The following is an 18,777-nucleotide window of genomic DNA, read 5'->3' as shown; positions in this document are numbered from 1 at the left end:
GTTACCTGATAAAACTTGGCATAAATTCATCTGTGCCAATGGCATTGCTGTTGTGCCACAAGGCAAAGACCTTACCACCATCAGCAACATCCTCTCCTCCAGCCTCAGTACTGGAAACTCCATCCCAGTGCCTCCAAAACCTTGGTAATAGCCTTTCACCGAAACAACAAAGCCACCAAGGAACCACTTTATGTCTCCTTTCTCAATCAACGGTCTGAAACGAGCCCTGTCTGAAGTACTTGAGTGTAACCTTGGATAGAAGTCTGACTTCGAAAGCTCATCTGGAAAAGATGTGAAAAAGTAAAAGCAAGGACTAGCCTTGTCCAAAAACTCACAAGCACAACATGGGGTGCCAATGCACACACACTTCAAACAGAAACTCTTGACTAGTATACCTGCCCGCTAAATATTGCACACCAGTCTGAGCAGGCAGCTCACATACCAATTTTCTGGACAAGCAGCTCAATGCTGCGATGAGTATGAAACCTGGAACATTTAAATGAACACACATCCAATGGTTGCACATTCTGGCACATATACTCCCACCCAAAATCTGGAGATACGTACACACACACACACACAGCCTGTGAGTACAATGGAACCATGGCTGACCTAGATTTACCATTTCATGAGCACCTCCAGTACTTTCCAAAGACACAACTGAAATCCCCCAAGCCTTCTTGGGATGAGGCTAAAGCTCTTAAGGAGTCCTCATTCAATCCCAAAGTGCACTGGAAAGAATTCTGGGATAATGCTAATATCCCAAACAAACAACTAATTGCTGACCCCTCAAAATAATGTCCAGGTTTCAACCTACCTCAGAAGCAATGGCCCATGGCAGGTGCTGTCATCTCCTACACCTCTGGAAGAGGAGAGACAATGCATAGTATGACTGGGCAGCAGTCACAAGCTATGGACCACACTGTAAATCAGTCCCTGCTTCGATCGCTTGCTAGTGGCATTTCAGAGTTACACCAAGACTCTTCCAAAGCTGCCTCCTGGCTCATTAATCTGGCCTTGGCTATCCTCTCTTGCCATTTGAGAAGCAGCAGAGCCAGGAATAGAAACCCGTTCTCCTGAGTCCCAGGCCCTGCCCATTGGAGCACGTTTCCTCTTGCAGGTGTCAATTTTTTCTTTAAAAACTTCCGCTGGAGACCTGCCTGTTGTAGCTTTACTGGTGGTGCTGTAGCAGCCAGGGGAGCCCTAGCGTAGTAAAGGCACTAGCAGCCACTTGTGTTTTAATCACCAAATCATGCTGACCTGCTCTGACCAACGGATTGAAATGCCAGCAGCAGGTCTAGGGTGGTGCTTCTGCCAGTGACAGACAGATGTAAAAGTCTTTATTCTTCTATTCTGTTCTATATAAGTCCCTATACCAAGCTCATCCCCATAGCCTCTGAGCGCCTTCCAGCCGTTCATCAAGCAACTTGACTACACATCTGTCACATGTTGTTTGTTTTCTCATCTTCTCCCCAGAGGGAGAAGCGTGTGCAGGGGAGTGTCTTGTTTTGTAGTTGCTTTTTTAAAAAATAAATATGCCTGTTGCTCTGTGTTTATGTTACAGAAGGCAAGGTCAAAGAAATGCACCTGGCCTTGGAAAGGAAAGTGGTGAGGTTTGTGATGGTCCCGAATTCTAGAGGGAGTTCATTCCACAGTCTTGGACCATCCCCAGAGAAAGTTCTGTCTCTCCCACACTGACAAGCTTTACTCTAGCGCATTACCAGTTGCTGAGACAAACCGTCTCCAGCTGCATCCTTATTTTTCACGTTGCTCTGAAATGCCACATGCTGAGGAGCTCTTGTCACCAGGTACAAACTGAGAATTGGAGTTGCAGACAACATTTTTAATCAAAAATTGGCATTTCTGAGCCTCCAGCAGGCAGGGGTTGTGCTGAGGGCACCAGCAGTGCTAGACACCGAGTATAAGAGATTTGAAAGCCATTCCCACCTTGCTCTGATTTGGGTATGACAATCTGAAATAAGAACTTGACTGCTGGATATGTTTTAAAGAGGCTGTGTTGTTATTTACCCTGTGAAAGTCCATCTTGGGTTTGTTCAGACAGATTTTGGCCTGCAATGAAAACTGCTTTACGTGTGTCTTCCCTTTGAAGCAGAAGCAGAATTGAAGGTCAGAGGTGAAATGCAGCTGCAGTGTCACTTACTCCCGTTCCAGATGTCACCCCGATGGTCACCAGACTCACAGTTGCGTGGACAAGACCTTGTTGGGAAAGGGAGGTCATGCATGCATCGGAAGCAACCATTACATAGAATTTACTACGAATAGGCAAAAGTTTCCCAGCCATGTTTCCTGCAAGGAGGTCAGAGCAGAGGAACAACTCACAAATTGGGACATTCCGGGGTTCTCTAGTTACTATTCTCACTCAGCGACTTCCCCACAGACCAGATCAGCCTGCAACTCAAAGGATGATTGTTATAGCGGCCAGCACTGCAAGCTCTACCTAGGAACTGAAAACTGTCTCCCTCATACCTCATCCCCACTAACAAGCTTGCTGCAATTAGAACTCAGCTGACAGGTCTGTGGGTGAGGTGAGAGCCAGAACAGACTCCAGCTCACGCCCCTTCCTTATCGGGGGACCATGGGAATCCTGCAAATTCACACACAGCAGGCTGTGTGGAAAGAACGTGTAGTCCCATGGGACAGTGGGCCAGAGTCCCTGCCTGGCACCTGCACGTGGAAAGGCCCTCCGAAAAGGGGTGGTTGCAGCTGCTTCAATAGCCCCCAGAGCCTCTTCCCAAGAGGTGAGCAGGGGTAGACAGGGAAGGCACCTGGCAGATCGCCCTGCTTTCGCTTTCCACTGGCAGACCTCCGTAGAGCCCCAGCCAGAGGATATAGCCTCTGCGTCTGGCAGAGAGCAGCAATGCCATCACCACCTGCTTTCTCGCCAGGGGTGAACACCTCATCTGGCACAGCTGTCTCCACAGACACAGCTGGGAAGGGCTAATTGCCCGTGAAATTCAGCCACTTCCTTGTGCCGTCCATGCCCATTCCTAGACCTCCATAGACAACAGGGTGTGGGAGGGCAGAGGACAGGTGAGCTGTGTCCACCACTAGCACCACTTAGCATGCCTTGGTTGCCACGTCCAGCCACTGTCCCCTTCCCTGCCCCTTTCCCTCTTTTTCTATGAGTGGCCCTTCCCACTTCCCCCTGATCTTCTCATGTCACATCACACTGAGCCATGATCAGGGGGATGAGCCGTGACTGGGAATTGTCTGAGTGTTGCCTCTTCAAAGGGTTTATAATATTTTATTTTTTAGTGGTGGGGGCAAATTTAGGGTGGATTGAGGTTCAGGACAGTCTCGATTCACCTACGAAAGTGAAACGGCACCTCAAAGAAATCAGAGCTTTGGTTCTCTAAACTTAGACTCAGGCCGATATGATGTATAAATGGGCCTGGAAGTCAAAGCAAGAGCAATCATTCTTTGGCAGGTTTCCAGTACTGCCAGCCCCAAGTGTTCAAAAACCACAAGTCAAGCCCCCAAAATCACGAGATTGGCTTACAAATCATGAGATCATAAAACAGAAACAACAACAAAAACTTGGGGGCTCTGTTTATTTTCCTTCTTGGTTTTGATTTTTTAAGGTGCACGTTTCAGGCTTTTCTCTGCAGCCATGAGGGCTACACATTTCTTTTTTCTTCCAGGGAAAGCTGAGAATCTCACCTAATCATATGACACGTGCTAGGGCTTAAGAAAAAGCACTATTACCAGACTCATGATAAAAGCATGAGAGTTGGCAACACTGTTCATTTAACAACAGCCACTCTCACTGAGCCAGATAGTCAGCTGGGGTAAACCGGCAGAGCTTCAGCAGAGCTATGCTGATTACATCCGCTCAGGATCTGGCCCAATACACTTTGAGATTTTTACTTCTGGCTGAGACCAGAAGCACCGATTAAAACAAGAAGTTCAAGCCTCGAAAAAGGCTCCAAGTTTGAGTTGGAGGTGAAGGTTTGGATCTGTTGTTATATTTGATCAGATCGGCGCCTCTATCCTTAGGGGGTCACCCAGGTGCACTGGTTTCTGAACAGCCCGGCCCACTTTCAATAATGACCATACTGGCTTTGCAGGAAACACTGCAGGCACTCTATGAATGAAACAGCCCTTCCCAGAGAGCAGGGTCTTTCCTGCTGCCATTGTTCAGACAAGAATGGGAATTAACACCAAAGAAGTTGTATTAAATACTGTTGAAAACCCCTGATATTCTGCATGGAATGTCAGTGCTTCGGTGTCTGCCATTCTTGTCTGAGCTGCTACAGTATTCTGCTTATCCCCCTGGCACCTTTCAAGCCCCTCTCTAATAGATCATGTTTCAGTGGGTATAAAATGCTTCCACTCTGATTCAGTAGTGTTTCACACCTGCTTTTGCACAGGGATAAGTGACGGTGCAAGGCAGTGGAAAATTCAGGCTCATTCATTTTAATTTATTTCATAATGTACTATGTCTCCATTGACATGGACGAAACATCAATCTGCCGTAGGCTCAGTGGTGCTGCAATACCAACCAACCCTCGTATCAGCCACCCCACCCCACAAGAGGAAACAAATCTCCGTAACCTCAGCCCAGGGTCAGACAAATGCTTGATTGAGTAGATGAGCCTGGCACTGGACTCTAAACCCAGTGCTGTGAAGTATTACAGGCCTTAGATTCCATAGGAATTGAGTGTCTGGAAAAACTGAGCACCCTGAAGGCCACCAAACAAAGGGGTTGGACAAATGCCATCGAAAGCCTGTTGGCCAGCGAGAGCCCACCAGCCAGAATGCCCACCTTCGAAGTTCTCAAGAGTGCCGATCTAGGGCATACATGTGTGGAAGACCCCATTTTGCGTTTGTTTCTCTGTCCGTGACCCTCATATGTTCTTGTACAGCCATATTTTGTATGTATAGCCTAGGCACCGTTTTTTCCAGGTTTATGAGCCCTGCAGCTTGCCTGGAGCTCCTGAAAATGATTACAAGTTAACTTGAAATTCAGCTACTTGTGGGTCACTGTAAGCTCTCTATTTGGGCTGTAAGTTCCTAGGGGCGGGGCAGTGGATCCTTATTTGTCCGTACAGTACCTTGCACACTTTTTTGCACTATATAAATAATGGAAAAAAATAAGAACAGAAATTTAACTCACTGCATTTCATGCAAAGTGCAATGGGTCCTGACAAATTTAGTCTAAAGACACAAATGTTTCAAGATTTAGTTTCCTGCCAAACCTCGCTGGCATCAGCAGGGCTGCTCCAGGGACACTCATGCCTGTGGCAGCCCATCCCATCATGTTCCCACAGATCAGTGGCTCCTCATGCTTCCAGCTTTGCTGGGGGAAGGCTCCTTGCAGTCATATGAGCTGTCTGCTTCTCCTCTCCGTTCTTCACCCTGCTGGATCACCACCAGGAAAAAGGGGGTGGGAGGAGAGAGCAGTACAAAGTAAGGGACCCAATACTGGCCCCACCAACAAGCTGCATCGGTTCCCCCATGACAAAGCACCAGCGAACATGCCCCGTGCACCACAGTACTCACTCCTGAGAAGGCAGCCAGCGTATGTTCACCCCTATGACTACCCCAGCAGTTCCAGCTACTCTGCCATTCCCATCTACTCCATCACCCACACACCTAGCACTTCCAGGTACCCCAGTGCTCCGAAGCGCCCCACCCCCACCCACAATGCCCCAGCAACCACCCACTCAGCTACCTCCCAGGCTCTCTAACCCAGCACCCACAGCCAGCCTGACACCCAGCTCCAACTTACCCAGCATCTACAGCTACCCCACTGGGCACCGCAGATGCCCCAGTATTCATTCATTCTGCTACCTCCCAGCTGCCTCCCAGCTTCCTCCTCAGATTCCCCCACCCAGCGCTGAGCTATCCCCCAGACGTCCAGCACCCACCGCTCCCCCACCGCTCGCTGCAGGTGTCCCAGTGTTCGGCCACCCCCACAGCCTCCCTCACCCGCCCGGGTACCTCCCAGGCTGCCTCCAGGCACCGTCCAGCACCTCCCCCCAAGCCATCCAGCCACACACCCTTCCGACTACTGTACCACAGCTGCCAAGTTTTGTACAGCTCCCCATCCTGTCCCTGTCATTGCTCGAGCCAGGGTGTGTTGACCATAAGATGAAGTTTATGAATATAGGTAAATTATTTGCAAATACCCAAATTAGCCCATTCAGTCATTTGCATAAATGGCACGTGTGGAACTGCACAAAATTTGGCGCGATGCATAATTCACAGACTAGGTCTCTAGGCTCAGCTGTACCCTGGTGAGCCCCCGGGAGACCTAAGCAATACCATACCACACAGGGTATGTCTACACTGGAAAACAAAACAAAACACAGCAGCAAGTCTCAAAGCCTGGGTCAACTGACTGGGACTTGCGCTACAGGGCTCAGAATAGCGATGTAGAGGGTCCCACGCAGGCTCTGAAATCTGGCCCGCGGGGAGTCTCAGAGCCCAGGCTCCAGCCCAAGTAGGAATGTCTACACGACTATTTTTAGCCTCACAGTACACGCCCCGCGAGCCCGAGCCAGTTAACCTGGGCTCTGTGACCCGTGGCCTCAGGGGGGTTTTTTTTGCGGTGCAGACGTACCCACAGAGAACTTAAAAGTGCAGCAGTTTTGTTGGCAATGTGGCCTAATGATAGTGAAAGGGTGACACAATAAATGTCCACAAGGATTAAATGTGTAAGCGGCAAGGAGAATTAGAGGAGGAATTGTACTGGGTAGGCTAACTAAGGGGTTTCTCTTAGCCAATTTCACTTCCACCATCTTGTCTTGTACGCAAATTGTAAAATCTTTGGGGTACAGACCCGTGTTTGTACAGCGCCTAGCACAATGGGGTGCTGGCCCGGGACTGGGTTTCCTGGCAGCGATGGTAATAAAGATAAGCAATAATAATAATAGTAGAAACCCAGTGTGAATCAAACCCAGCAAACTTAGCACCGCTCTCCTGGGAGTGCTACCCACGCTGCATGTGCTCCCTCCCTCCATCCCCTCACCCCTCCAAGCATGAGCACACTGATCAAAAGCACCTATCACCCAGCTATCTGGCTGCATTCCCTGGATTCAAAGGAGGGGACTGGTTGGCAGCGCACTGGTTCTTGTGGGTACAAGTCATGAAGAATTGGGGGAGTCCTGGGAAGCTCTGCCAGGCAGAAGAGAATTGCTCCACTCCCAGGCTGGGAAAGTAGGACAGTGCAATATGTCACCTCTCTGATGGATTTTTTCTGTGCAGTTTTGTGTCCATGCCCAGAGTTAGTTTGCTTAGGCTTTGCGCAGATATCATGAAATTGGCCATATCTCTCTATTCTCACGTCCAATGCGCTCATTCAGCGTGGAGGTTCAGGACAGAGATTTCCTCAGCCGATCAGAAAATTTCATTCTCACCGTCACTGGAATGAAACCTGCCTCTGAGATCAATTGGGGTGACTGCAGACATGCTTCTGCACCCTGTGCAGCTTTTAGAACAGACCAACCAGAGGAGACCTCAAAGGAGACTTCAGACCTTTCCTTTGTGTCCTATATTTAGTATTAATTTTATACCTGGAAGAAGAGAAATAAATTGCATCTATCAGCCAACAGTGGCGAAGGACTGACACATTCGCCATGTTTCGTAAAGAGAGCACTGAATTCTCCTTGGAAGCCAATCCTAGAAAGGCATGAGCTGCAAGGGGCTTTAGGAGCCAGGATTAGCATGTGCCCAGTGGGTTCTCTGATTAGAAGCTGATTGTTTGCCAGCTGCCGTAGGTAAGGGAAAAGAGGCTTGTAGAGAGAGCAGCTGCTTTGGACATGTGGACAAGGCCCAGCAGGAGCCCCAAAGTGCTAGCAGAGGCAGCAGAAGCTTAGCAAAACTGTTTGGTTAGCACAATACACAGCTCCCTGCTAGGAGTCTGTGTGGGCAGGTAATTGAACCATATGATGTGGGGATTGCATCTGTGTCAACAAGATGGCTGCATGTACTCAGAGAGCCAGCGCTGTATGAGATGAGTTTTATATGCTGACGTTAATTCAGGGGGTTGATTCATTGCAGATATCAACATGGCTGGAGAACCTAAACCCAACAGACCCAAAGGGCTGAAGAGAGCAACCTCCGCCTTGTACAGGTAGGTCTTCAGTACATCACCTCCCCAGAGTGAGACAGCAGGGGGGATGGCTTTTCAGCAGGGGATCCCAACCAGGGCTGATATGTCATGCTCCTCTGGTTGGACTATCCGAGCTCCCACTCCTGGGCTGCACCATAAATCTCAGTGCCAGGCCCTAATGCTGCCAACTACCCATTCAGTTCTTCCTGCTGCAGTCCACCATGGAGCTGGGCTACTCTGAACCCCAGGCTTGTACCAGAAGCAGCCCAACTTCCATGGTAGGCTACAGCAGCACAAGGGATGATGGGCCAAGGATGCTTGGTGGCATAGCCTAGGTTTGGCCAGACGATACAAGGGGGAAGCAACAGCTTTATGGGAGTCTTCACCAGGCCCCCAGAGGGAGGGAATAAATGATCTATTCAGCTTTGACACAGCGAGAGTCAAAAGAAAACAACTGGCAAATTCAAAGGTTTCCATCCCGCACTGCTGGATCCATAAAGCTTCACTCGCTTTTGATACCAGCTCTCATGTTAATGAACCTTCCCTTCCCGGCCTCCCCCAGCAACTTGCTTTCAAGTCACATAATTGCTTTAAGCAAATCTCCATGTTCTTTTCAGCGGCCGCTTTTAGGCCCTGCTTCCACACCTTGAAAAGCCCCATCTGGAGATGAAAGGGAAACAAGCTATTGTTCTGCCAAGTGGTTATCCCAGGGCTTTCGTCTTTGCCCAGATCAGGCACCTGGTGCAGTCTTTGTGACAGTGCCTGCCAGCAGCCAGAGACGCATCAAGTGCTGTGGGGCCTGCATTAAAGAGGGTTGGGCGGGGGGCAGGATAATCATTCCTGATAATGGCATGGAGACATTGGGGTTGGGGGGGGACATTTCCGCTCTCTAGCACAGTTCACCGAGGTGTTCCACTCCCAGAGCCCTCAGGTCAGAGAGCACTGGATGGCCCGAGTGAGGTACAGAGCCTTTCACTGCTAGAGCAGCAGTTTGCACATGGACTGTGCTGGCAGCAGCTGAAAGCCACGGCTGCAGGAGGAGGGAGAGGGCTCTAGGAGCGCTTCTTCAGGTGGGCGGGTCAGTTTTAAAAAACATAGACAGAATGGTTCAAGGGAGTTAGGAGCAGCCCAGCTTTCACTGACTTTAATGGCATTTGGGTGTCGGGCTCCATTCAGCCACTCTGAATATCCCAGGCTCAGCTCTGTCAAGCCGAAGAGGTGCAGGCAGGAAGGAGGCAGCTGCAATGCAGCACCCTGCCTCTAGGGACCACTCTGACCCCCTGCCAAACCCTCATCCCCTGGCAGCTAAGCGTGGATGAGATGGACATAGCCGGGGAAACCCAGCTGCCAGCTAGTCACCCAGCCCACAGGTCCTCGTCCTCTTCTTCCCTCCAGATGAGAATGAGAGACAGGGGTGGGGGGATGGACAGGAAGGCCTTAAACAGTGGAGGGGGCTTTGTTGGGGGGATTTTGGAGAGAGGAGATGTGGGGGAAATGGAGGGGCAGGGAGGACTTCAGAGTGGGAGACTGTGGGGGCAGAGGGACCTTGAAGGGTGGGGAAGCAGGTGTAGGAGGACAAGGGAGGGGAGTACCAGCAGAAATTTGGTAGGGAAGACCTTGGGGAGAGAGTGAAAGAAATAATGATGGGGAGAGGGAGAGAAGGAGATACAGTGGGGAAAGAGAAGAGAGTGAGGGGGCTGGGCAAACAGTGCCAGGGACCCTGACACATGGGGAACCAGGAGAGACTGGGGAATGAGAGGGCAGAACGGAGGAGCCGGGGGAAGGAAGGAAAAATGCAAGGAGAGCAAATAAGGAGGGAGCATGGAGCTGTGGAAAGACAAGGAGGCTAGAGAACGGGACAATGGGAGGAGCCATGGGAAATGGGGGCAGGCCCTGAGGCACGTGAAGGAGTGTGGGGTGAATTGGAATGAGACAGCGTTGCCAGCTCTCCAGATTCTATCATGAATCTCATTACTACTGATGGTTTTCTTAAGCCCCTGCGCCTGGAGTCATGTGAATATGGGAGAAACTCAGCTTTCGTATGAAAATACAGTAGGTTTCTGGTTGCAAAGAAAAAACTTTTAAATGTGACCAAGGGAAGACTCAAAAACCAGAAGGCTAATAAAAAGAACCCCAAAATGTGTTGGGTTTTTATAAAATCTCATGATTTTTATGCCAGTCATGATGTTATGGGGTTTGACTAGTGATTTTTGACTGCTTGGTGTTGGTAACACCTGCAGATAAAAAGGGAAGGAGATGTGGTGGGATTTTTTTTTTTAGACAGGGGAACTAGGAGAGAATAGTGTTTTTTCCCATGAAAAAAAAAGTGGGGGGGGGGGGTGAGGAAGGGAAAACAAGAGGTACATGAAAGGGAAAACACAAGCGCTGGAGAGAGAGTGGAAAGAAAGGAAATGCAGAGACAGGGAGGGGATGGAACAGGGAGATGGAGCAAAAGAGAAGAACAAAGAAAAGGAGAAATGGAAAAATAAGGAAGAAAACATAACTCTCTGGTTATGGTGAACTAAATGCATTATGTGGGACTTCTGCTGCCTCTCTGCCCTAGCAGGAATTTAACCCAGTGTAAACTGGCTTCTGTTGCTTCCTGTAGCTGTATTTTATTGATATTTACCTGGCGGGCATCCCACTGCTCTGTAATTGTTGGGAGAGAGGACAACAGAATGATGCTGCTTTGGGGATTTGAGTTTTATTACTTGGTGGCTGTTAAAGTAGGGCGGGCGTTTATTTATTATTTTTAATTACATGAAACAGTGGTGGGCAATGGATTTCTTCTGAGCCTAGAGCCTCTGATTTAGGACACTAAGAAACACCCTGAAATAATGAACAGGCCAAAATTAAGAGAAACACCTAAGAGGAAAACAGAACAGTGGGGACGATCTGAGCCAGTTTGCTAACAGGCAGCTCAGAGGGAAACAGACTGCTTCTCCGGTCACCAAGCGGGATGGGGAAACGTATTTCTCTCCTGGTGTTTGGAGATTCTGGTTACTCTGGGGTAAAATCCTGGCCACATTGAAGTCCATGGGAGTTTTCCCATTGATCCTGTGTATTTACGGTACATCAATATTGCTGGCTATGTGCTCTGGCTAGTGAGATTAAATGGCAAGTATGGTCTGGCTTGCAGCTCCTTTGTTATTGTTACCGCCAGCCGTCTTTGTTGCTTCCCTCCCCAGGGAAATGGTGCCATGTCTCTGAAGTGGATGTTATGGGCCAAGCTTTCAGAAATCCAGGTTTCGAGCCGGGGTTCAAATCTGAGCGCTCGCACCTCTGATTACTCTCTTTGTGTCCACAGTGAGGTGCAGTAGGTGGAGGCACATGTGCTCGTACTCACCCCGGCAGTTCAACGGTGGCACAAATTGTGTCCAGAAATGGGAGGCACCTCCCTTCTGGTAACATGTCCCTACATGGGGACCACGCTAACCAAAACTTCAGGAATCCCTGCCTGTATCCCAAAGATTGATCAGTCTCCTACAGATGCTGTCCTCTGGACAACTAAATCTTCTTTCCCTCGCTTCTTCCGTGTTCCCAATCCTGGACAGCATCTTCCTCTCAATTCACGTTCTCCCTAACCCTGCTAGATGAGCTCCTTGATCGTCTACTTCCAGAAGACAAACAGTTTTGCATTGTTGTCTCAAGCTCCCGTGGACGCTATTTTCATCCACCCCTGAGTCAGGCAGTGTCCAGAGATGGTACCTCCAAGTCAAAGCTGAACCACATCAGAAAGTTACTTTGGAAGAAGTTCGCACTGCCACTTCCCTTGCTATAGAAGATTTCAGGTGCCAGGCCTGTCAATCCAAGATCATTCATCAGTACTATAGACCCCGAAAAGAAAAGAACCCACCCAGTCTCAGTAATGGTGGGCGTATCTGATGCCCCTCTCTGAGAATAGCTTCTGCTGAGACCTTTCTAAGTTCAGAGCCCAGTAGTTAGCATCTAAACTCAGCAGAGAACCCGTTATAATAATGCACTGCATTTTGCATACTGTGCCTTTACCCACAGGGATATTCATTGAGAATATGATCTATAATGGCATCAAATTGTCTGCCACGGGCTTATAAACTGTTGCAGACAGTTATGGGGTGGATGCCATTGAAGTCTGTGGTCTGTTCTAAACCTTTGTCCCCTGGAATGGAAAGGAAATGAAATTCCAGCAAGTCAGACTGGGCGGGAAGGAGAGGGTGTGAGAGGGAGTTACGGAGTTATAGCACCGTGATTTCAGAGCCATAAAACTCAGCATAGAGGGAAAGATTATGGCTCTGAATGGTGGAAAATCGTTCTTTAACTACTGAGGAAGTAGGGTGACCAGGTGTCCAGTTTTCGACCAGAACATCCAGTCAAAAAGGGACCCTGGCGGCTCCGATCCCACTGGGGCTGTGCTTGGGAGCTGCAGGCCAAGTAGCCTCTCGGAGGTGCCTACACACCAGTGCAGCCATAGGAAAGCTCTCGTGCAGCTCCACACAGCCAATCGTGGAGGGCTGTTATCAGGACAGAGTGGGGATGGACTTTGGGATCTGTCTTTATGCAACTCCTCTGGCCCCAAACACCATATGCACAGGGCAGGAAGGGACTGAGGCCAGTATTCCAGCCCATAAATAGGCGTAACTGCCTTGCTGACTGTATCAGGGGATGGACTCCACTTCCCTCACCCTACCATACTTCTTACACAGTGTCCAGTTACTTGGGGTGTGTCTTCACTACGGACTAAATTGGCACCACTACCATCGATGCAGCGGGCATCAATTTAGCGGGTCTAGTGAAGACACGATAAGTCAACGGAGGAGTGCTCTCCCGTCAACTTAATTAATCCACCTCAACGAGAGGCGGAAGCTATGTCGATAGGAGAGCATCTCCCATTGACATAGCATGGTGTAGACATGTAGATGTAACGTCGACTTAAGTTACGTAACTTACGTAACTTAATTAGCCTAACTTAGATCAAATTACACCACTAGTGTAGACAAGGCCTTAGTCTTTATGTTGGAGAAGGGACTTTCATGCCATATGTGGGGAACTAATGGAGCTCAGCAGTGAAATCAACTCAAGACTACCAAAGTATCTTTTCAGCTGATACTTTGTCTATTGCTGGAATAATTATGACACTACAACAATTAATACAGGGAGTAAATCAGCACAGCATGCCACTTCTCACTGCCTGTGATGTGCCCTCAGACAGGTCACTAAAGGTGCAACCACTCAGATTCACACCTGCAGGTCAGGTACATTATCAAAAAAGGTAACACAAGCTTTGCAGGTGCAAAATGAACCCACAAGGCTAAAAAGATTTTCTCCTCAGTCCCTTTTAATTTGCTAGTCATGAATTTTAATTTGCTAGATCATAAATAATTAATAGGTTATTTAGCGATTTAAAGCTGAAAAAAGGAATTGAACTGGAGACTATGCCTATCATAGGATTCAGGAATGGTGCTGGCTCTCTCTCTTAAACAGCGTACGTATTATTTTTTAAATACTATATAGCCCTCTTTGTTACCTACTGATTGGAAAATTGCAACAATTATCCCTGAACATAAAGGGAATCATGAGCTGTGAAATTACCGAGTGCACAACTTGCAGCTAAACAGCTCAATCTAGAGCACAAGACAACACTCTCTTTTAATCAGTGCAGTTTGCAGTTAGATTGAAAATATATGTCTGATGCACTGAGACCAGTTTCCGGAGATGCTGGTTAGGTTACCCAGGCCCATGTTCTCACATCTCTCAAGAGGTGCCTAAGGCCCAGTTCTTCTAAGGTATTTGTTGCCTAACTCCCATGGAAGTTAGGTGCCTAAATAGCTTTGAGTCTCTGCTAAGCGTGTTAGCAATGAGCTGATGGGGACATCTGCACATCAGCAAATAAGGGTTTTGAATTCTTTATCTGCTGAGCTAATGAGAGCATGATGCTATAAGGTGCTAAACAGCTCACAAGATCAGGCTCCTTCTCTCCAGGTTAAGCCAATTTTCAATTGTTAAACGGCCAGGTTCAAGATTCATAGCCAGGTTGCAGTTGAGGAAGGTCTGTCTATTTTCTCATTTACATTACAGACCTCCCTATTGGGGCAGAATTCACAGAGCCCGCATGAGGTCTATGCAGCTTTAGGGTGGGATTTAGGTACCTGCCTATTGGCAGTATGTCTGATAGCAGATGATCCTATGCGGCACAAACACAGTCTCTCCCATCTCCAGCGTTTGTACCATTGTTTGAGCTACTCAAGGGCCATTAACACTGAGGATGCTACTTTATCTGCAGTTCTGATCACAGGGTTAAAATGGGATTCCATGAGAGTAAACACCAGGAGAGCCACATGAAAATCTCTGGACTAGCCCAGTTTCCTTCCATCAGTCGCTGGGTCATGGTTGGCAGGTGTTGAACATAGCATTTACCCATGTTGAGACCAGACCAGCTCCCCATCCTACCCTAAAGTTGGACTCTCAGCATTCAAGAGAGTAATGGTCTGGTTTTCAGCCCAGCCTTTATCCAGCTTCTGGTTTTGTATTCCCACTTATTTATAGATGTCAATGTACTTGACTGCACCTCCAAATCAGATATGTAAATTTCAAAACATCAATTGTACCTGCAAATACTGAGGTGCAAAATTGTTCTCATAAATGTTTCCACCACCAAAATGGGAGGGTTTCCAAATCTGCCCTTCCATCTCTAATACCCAAAATGGCACTGAGAGGTGTTCATCACTGAAAACAATATTTCAACTTTTAGCACAGGCCACTTAAAACACCAATTTACTGGTGTGACAATTCTAAGATAGGCATAACTCTTTACAAATGTGTTGTCTTTGGCATTAGAAAAGGCATCCTTCCAGCTGGCTGTGCTAGGGCGGATCCATAAGTGTTTTAGACATGGATTATCCAAAAATACACAATTCTGATTCTGAGAATGAGTCATATAGGTGCTCCAATGCCACAGGGATGAGAATGATACGATGGATCGATGGATGAGAAAAAGAAAGAAAGAAAGAAAGAAAGAAAGAAAGAAAGAAAGAAAGAAAGAAAGAAAGAAAGAAAACTGACTTGGCAAACACTATGGAAACAGTATAGTTTATTGGTTAAAACATCAGACCACCTGCATTCTATTGCTCATTCTGCCCCTGACTCATTGCATCCTGGGCAAGTCAGGGTTTTACAAAGATTTCTCTTAGGGTGGGTTAGTGTAACAATAATATTAGCTATCAAGGAGAGAGAACATTGTCTCCTTACAGAGAATAATGATGAGATATATTTATGTAGTGCCTGGCTCCCCACCTTGGCTCCATGGATTACACAGATTATTTCCCTTGAATGAATAATTCATTGTCAAATTACACCATATTGTATTCTAAGTCATTAGTCAGGACCACTAATCCCTCAGGGGAGGGACTCTGATTAAAGAAAGAGGAGCAACAGGTATTTTATGCAGCATCCCCAAGTGAAAATCTGGGGCTGAATAGTAACCATTTAACAAAGGGAGGGCTCCTGCCCTTTCACTAGTACATATGTAGAAATGATGGCATTATTGTAAGCACTGGAACTGTGTCCCCCTAGCTGCTCCCCTCCTTGGGAGGAGACTTAATTCGGCCCATCAACAAAATAGGCTCAGGTCCTACAATGAGATCCACCTGGGCTGCCCCTGTGCATATGTGGAACCCCTAGGGCCCTTAGTTCCGTCCGCCTGGTTCCGACCGCAGGATCAGGGCCTTAGAGGAACGCTAATTCAGAGCGAGCTTCAAGGACGCGATTAGTAACTAAAGGTACTAAAGGCCGACCGATCTGAGAGGAGCAGTGAAAAATCAACTGGGCAGGAAAGGAGAGAAGCAAGAATGATTCAAAGAGGTGCTGAGTGTACTGGACTTTCTGTCTCCTGTGATTCCCAGTGTAACCTCCCTTCCTCTACCCCAGCCACTGCAAGCTTCCCACCTGCAAGGTCTGGCAGTGAGCATGCACATGGAATGAATTACTGCGGTGACTAAAGAGAGTGATTTCTCTGGGTTGGAGTTATGGGGGCCATGCAGAGATGCTACCACCTGCCTCCCCAGCCTGTGGATGGTGGAAACATTTCCCTCTGTAGAGTCACCCATCTCCTAACCTTTGGGAACAGGATCCCAGCAAGAGCTGGTATGGTTGGAATCTGCTTTGGCTGCCAGGTACAGAAAGGTGTCCAGGGAGAAGAACACAGACCATTTTATAGGTAGGGATAGGAAGATGCTGGAACAGGTGATTCTTCTATATGAGCGCAATAGACAGACTTCATCCAGGTCTGTTCAGCACTGTGGGTAGATGGTTAAAATTCACTGGTTAGTAACCACTTATAAATCATGTGCTGTGAGGACACAATCTGTGGGCCAGGTTCTCAGCCATGCCACACTCTGCCGCTGAAGAGGGGGTGAGGTCAAAGCCTCTTACCACGCCCATGTTTTTAGCCACAGTTAGTGGTGTGGTAAGTAGTTGTTGAAAGGGTGCAGCCTAGCTTTGTAAGGTACTTTCTTGTGGGCCATCATCTGTGTTCATCCCATCCATTATCATGGACCACTACAGCTAATTCAGTAAGGACAAATGCAAAGTACTCCACTTAGGAAGAAACAATCAGTTGCACACATACCAAACGGGAAATGACTGCCTAGGAAGGAGTACTGCAGAAAGGGATCTGGGGGTCCAAATGGATCACAAGCTAAACATGAGTCAACAGTGTAACACTGTTGCAAAAAAAGCAAACGTCATTGTGGGATGTATTAGCAGGAGTGTTGTAAGCAAGACACGAGAAGTAATTCTTCCTCTCTACTCTGTGCTGATTAGGCCTCAACTGGAGTATTGTGTCCAGTTCTGGGTGCCACCTTTCAGGAAATATGTGGACAAATTGGAGAAAGTCCAAAGAAGAGCAACAAAAATGATTAAAGGTCTAGAAAACATGACGTACGAGGGAAGATTGAAAAAATTGGGTTTTACTCTGGAAGAGTGGACCGAGGGGGGACATGATAACAGTTTTCAAGTACATAAAAGATTGTCACAAAGAGGAGGAGGGAGAAAAATTGTTCTCCTTAACCTCTGAGAATAGGACAAGAAGCACTGGGCTTAAATTGCAGGTTTAGATTGGACATTAGGAAAAACTTCCTGACTGTCAGGATGATTATGCAGTGGAATAAATTGTCTAGGGAGGTTGTGGAATCTCCATTATTGGAGGTTTTTAAGAGCAGGTTAGACAAACACCTGTCAGGGATGGTCTAGATAATAGTCCTACTATGAGTGCAGGGAACTGTACTAGATGACCTCTCGAGGTCCCTTCCAGTCCTACGATTCTGTGAAACCTTCCATCTCAGAAAGCAGAATCTGAAACCCCAGTGAGCACTGCCCCATTGACTGCAGTCTGTTTCCCAAACCTTCCCTGAACCACAAACCCCAGGGCGCCTCCAGCCCCCCCGCAAACAGAGTGCTCCAGGTTCCCCCAGGACAGACGCTGGGTGTGTGAGAGCAGAGTGTTGTTGTGGAGATACAAGAGAACGTTGGAAGCACAGATGAATGAACCTCTGCCAGAATCATTTTTTATTTTATCCAGCCTGGTTCACCTCTCCGTACTTAAAGCGAACCTGCTATAGTTAGTCAAGAGCATAGTCGCTGCTTTCTCTGTGGATGCACGTGTTAATCAGCAGCACAGCGGGTGCGCACCAGATACATTTGGCAGCAGCTGTGTTTTACCTGGACAATCCTGGTACATTCAGCAGCTGCATTTTCCTTGCTGTGCCATGGACCTTGGCATGCCGGGATATCTGGCCTGAGCAAAGCAGTCACTGTCTCTGAAGTGCTTTGAAAGTCCTCTGTGCTTCTTATGTGTTTTCCTCTTGTGAAAAACAGCTGCAGGGGGAGAGAATGTTATCGAGTCTCCAGGGTGTACTAAAGACAAGAAATGTAATAGTGACTCCTCTGGTGTGCACGTGCACACATTCGCTCTCTCACTCTCTCTCTCTCTGGCCAAGCAAACCACCACATCTTGATCGAAATTCAGGCCTAAGAGAACAGCACCAGTTTGGTTCTGATGACCATGGCCGGTATCGCAGCTGAGGAAGCAGTGTATTAAACATTCTCTTAGCTGCCGCTGCCCCTTACTCATCCTCCCAGCAGGAGTAAATCGGAGCAGCTCTAGTGATGTCAAAGGAACTGGGCTAGTTTACACCAGCTGGGAATCTAGCCCAAAGTGCCAGGCTTGTTCCTCTGGGGATGTCTTGATACATGAAGAATACAGGAAGGAAGTGCCCAGATCCCGCTGGAATTCAAAAGGAGTTGGGTATCTCACTCCCTTAGGCTCCTTGGACAATACCAGCCTGTGTCCATATGGTTCCACCGTGACAGACTGCCGAATCCTACTGCTTTCCTGTTTCACAAGCTTCACGCTTATTTACTCTCTCAATGAGCCTAGCAAGGAGGACTGTGTAATGCAGAAACAAGGAGAATTAGATGCTAGAGAGAGATGATGAAACATGTGAGCGCAGGAGTGTAACCAGGGCCAACAGGCAACGAGATCTAGGACCCTTTCCTCTATTTCCCTTCCCTCATACTAGGGCTTGTCTACAGTTGAAACGCTGCAGAGGTGCTGCTGTAGTGCTTCAGTGTGGACACTACGTACGCCAACAGGAGGGGCTCTCCCATCGGTGTAGTTAAACCATCTCCCTGAGAGGTGGTAGCTAGGTCGATGGAAGAATTCTTCT

The 18,777-nt window shown here is 48.0% G+C and overlaps 1 protein-coding gene across 5 annotated transcripts in view; it reads left to right on the top strand.

The window, feature by feature from the left end:
* RALY (RALY heterogeneous nuclear ribonucleoprotein) overlaps positions 1 to 18,777 on the top strand; it is a 270,120-nt gene that overhangs the window by 227,487 nt on the left and 23,856 nt on the right. For all 5 annotated transcript variants that reach the window (XM_074970295.1, XM_074970299.1, XM_074970298.1 and 2 more), the window contains one exon: positions 8,026 to 8,098. In XM_074970295.1, the coding sequence (XP_074826396.1) occupies positions 8,026 to 8,098 (73 nt within the window). The remainder of the gene's footprint in view (positions 1 to 8,025; positions 8,099 to 18,777) is intronic.

The sequence above is a fragment of the Natator depressus genome, chromosome 13 (assembly GCF_965152275.1).
Source record: "Natator depressus isolate rNatDep1 chromosome 13, rNatDep2.hap1, whole genome shotgun sequence".
Classification (NCBI taxonomy): Eukaryota; Metazoa; Chordata; order Testudines; family Cheloniidae; genus Natator; species Natator depressus.
This window is presented reverse-complemented; position numbering and strand designations above follow the sequence as displayed.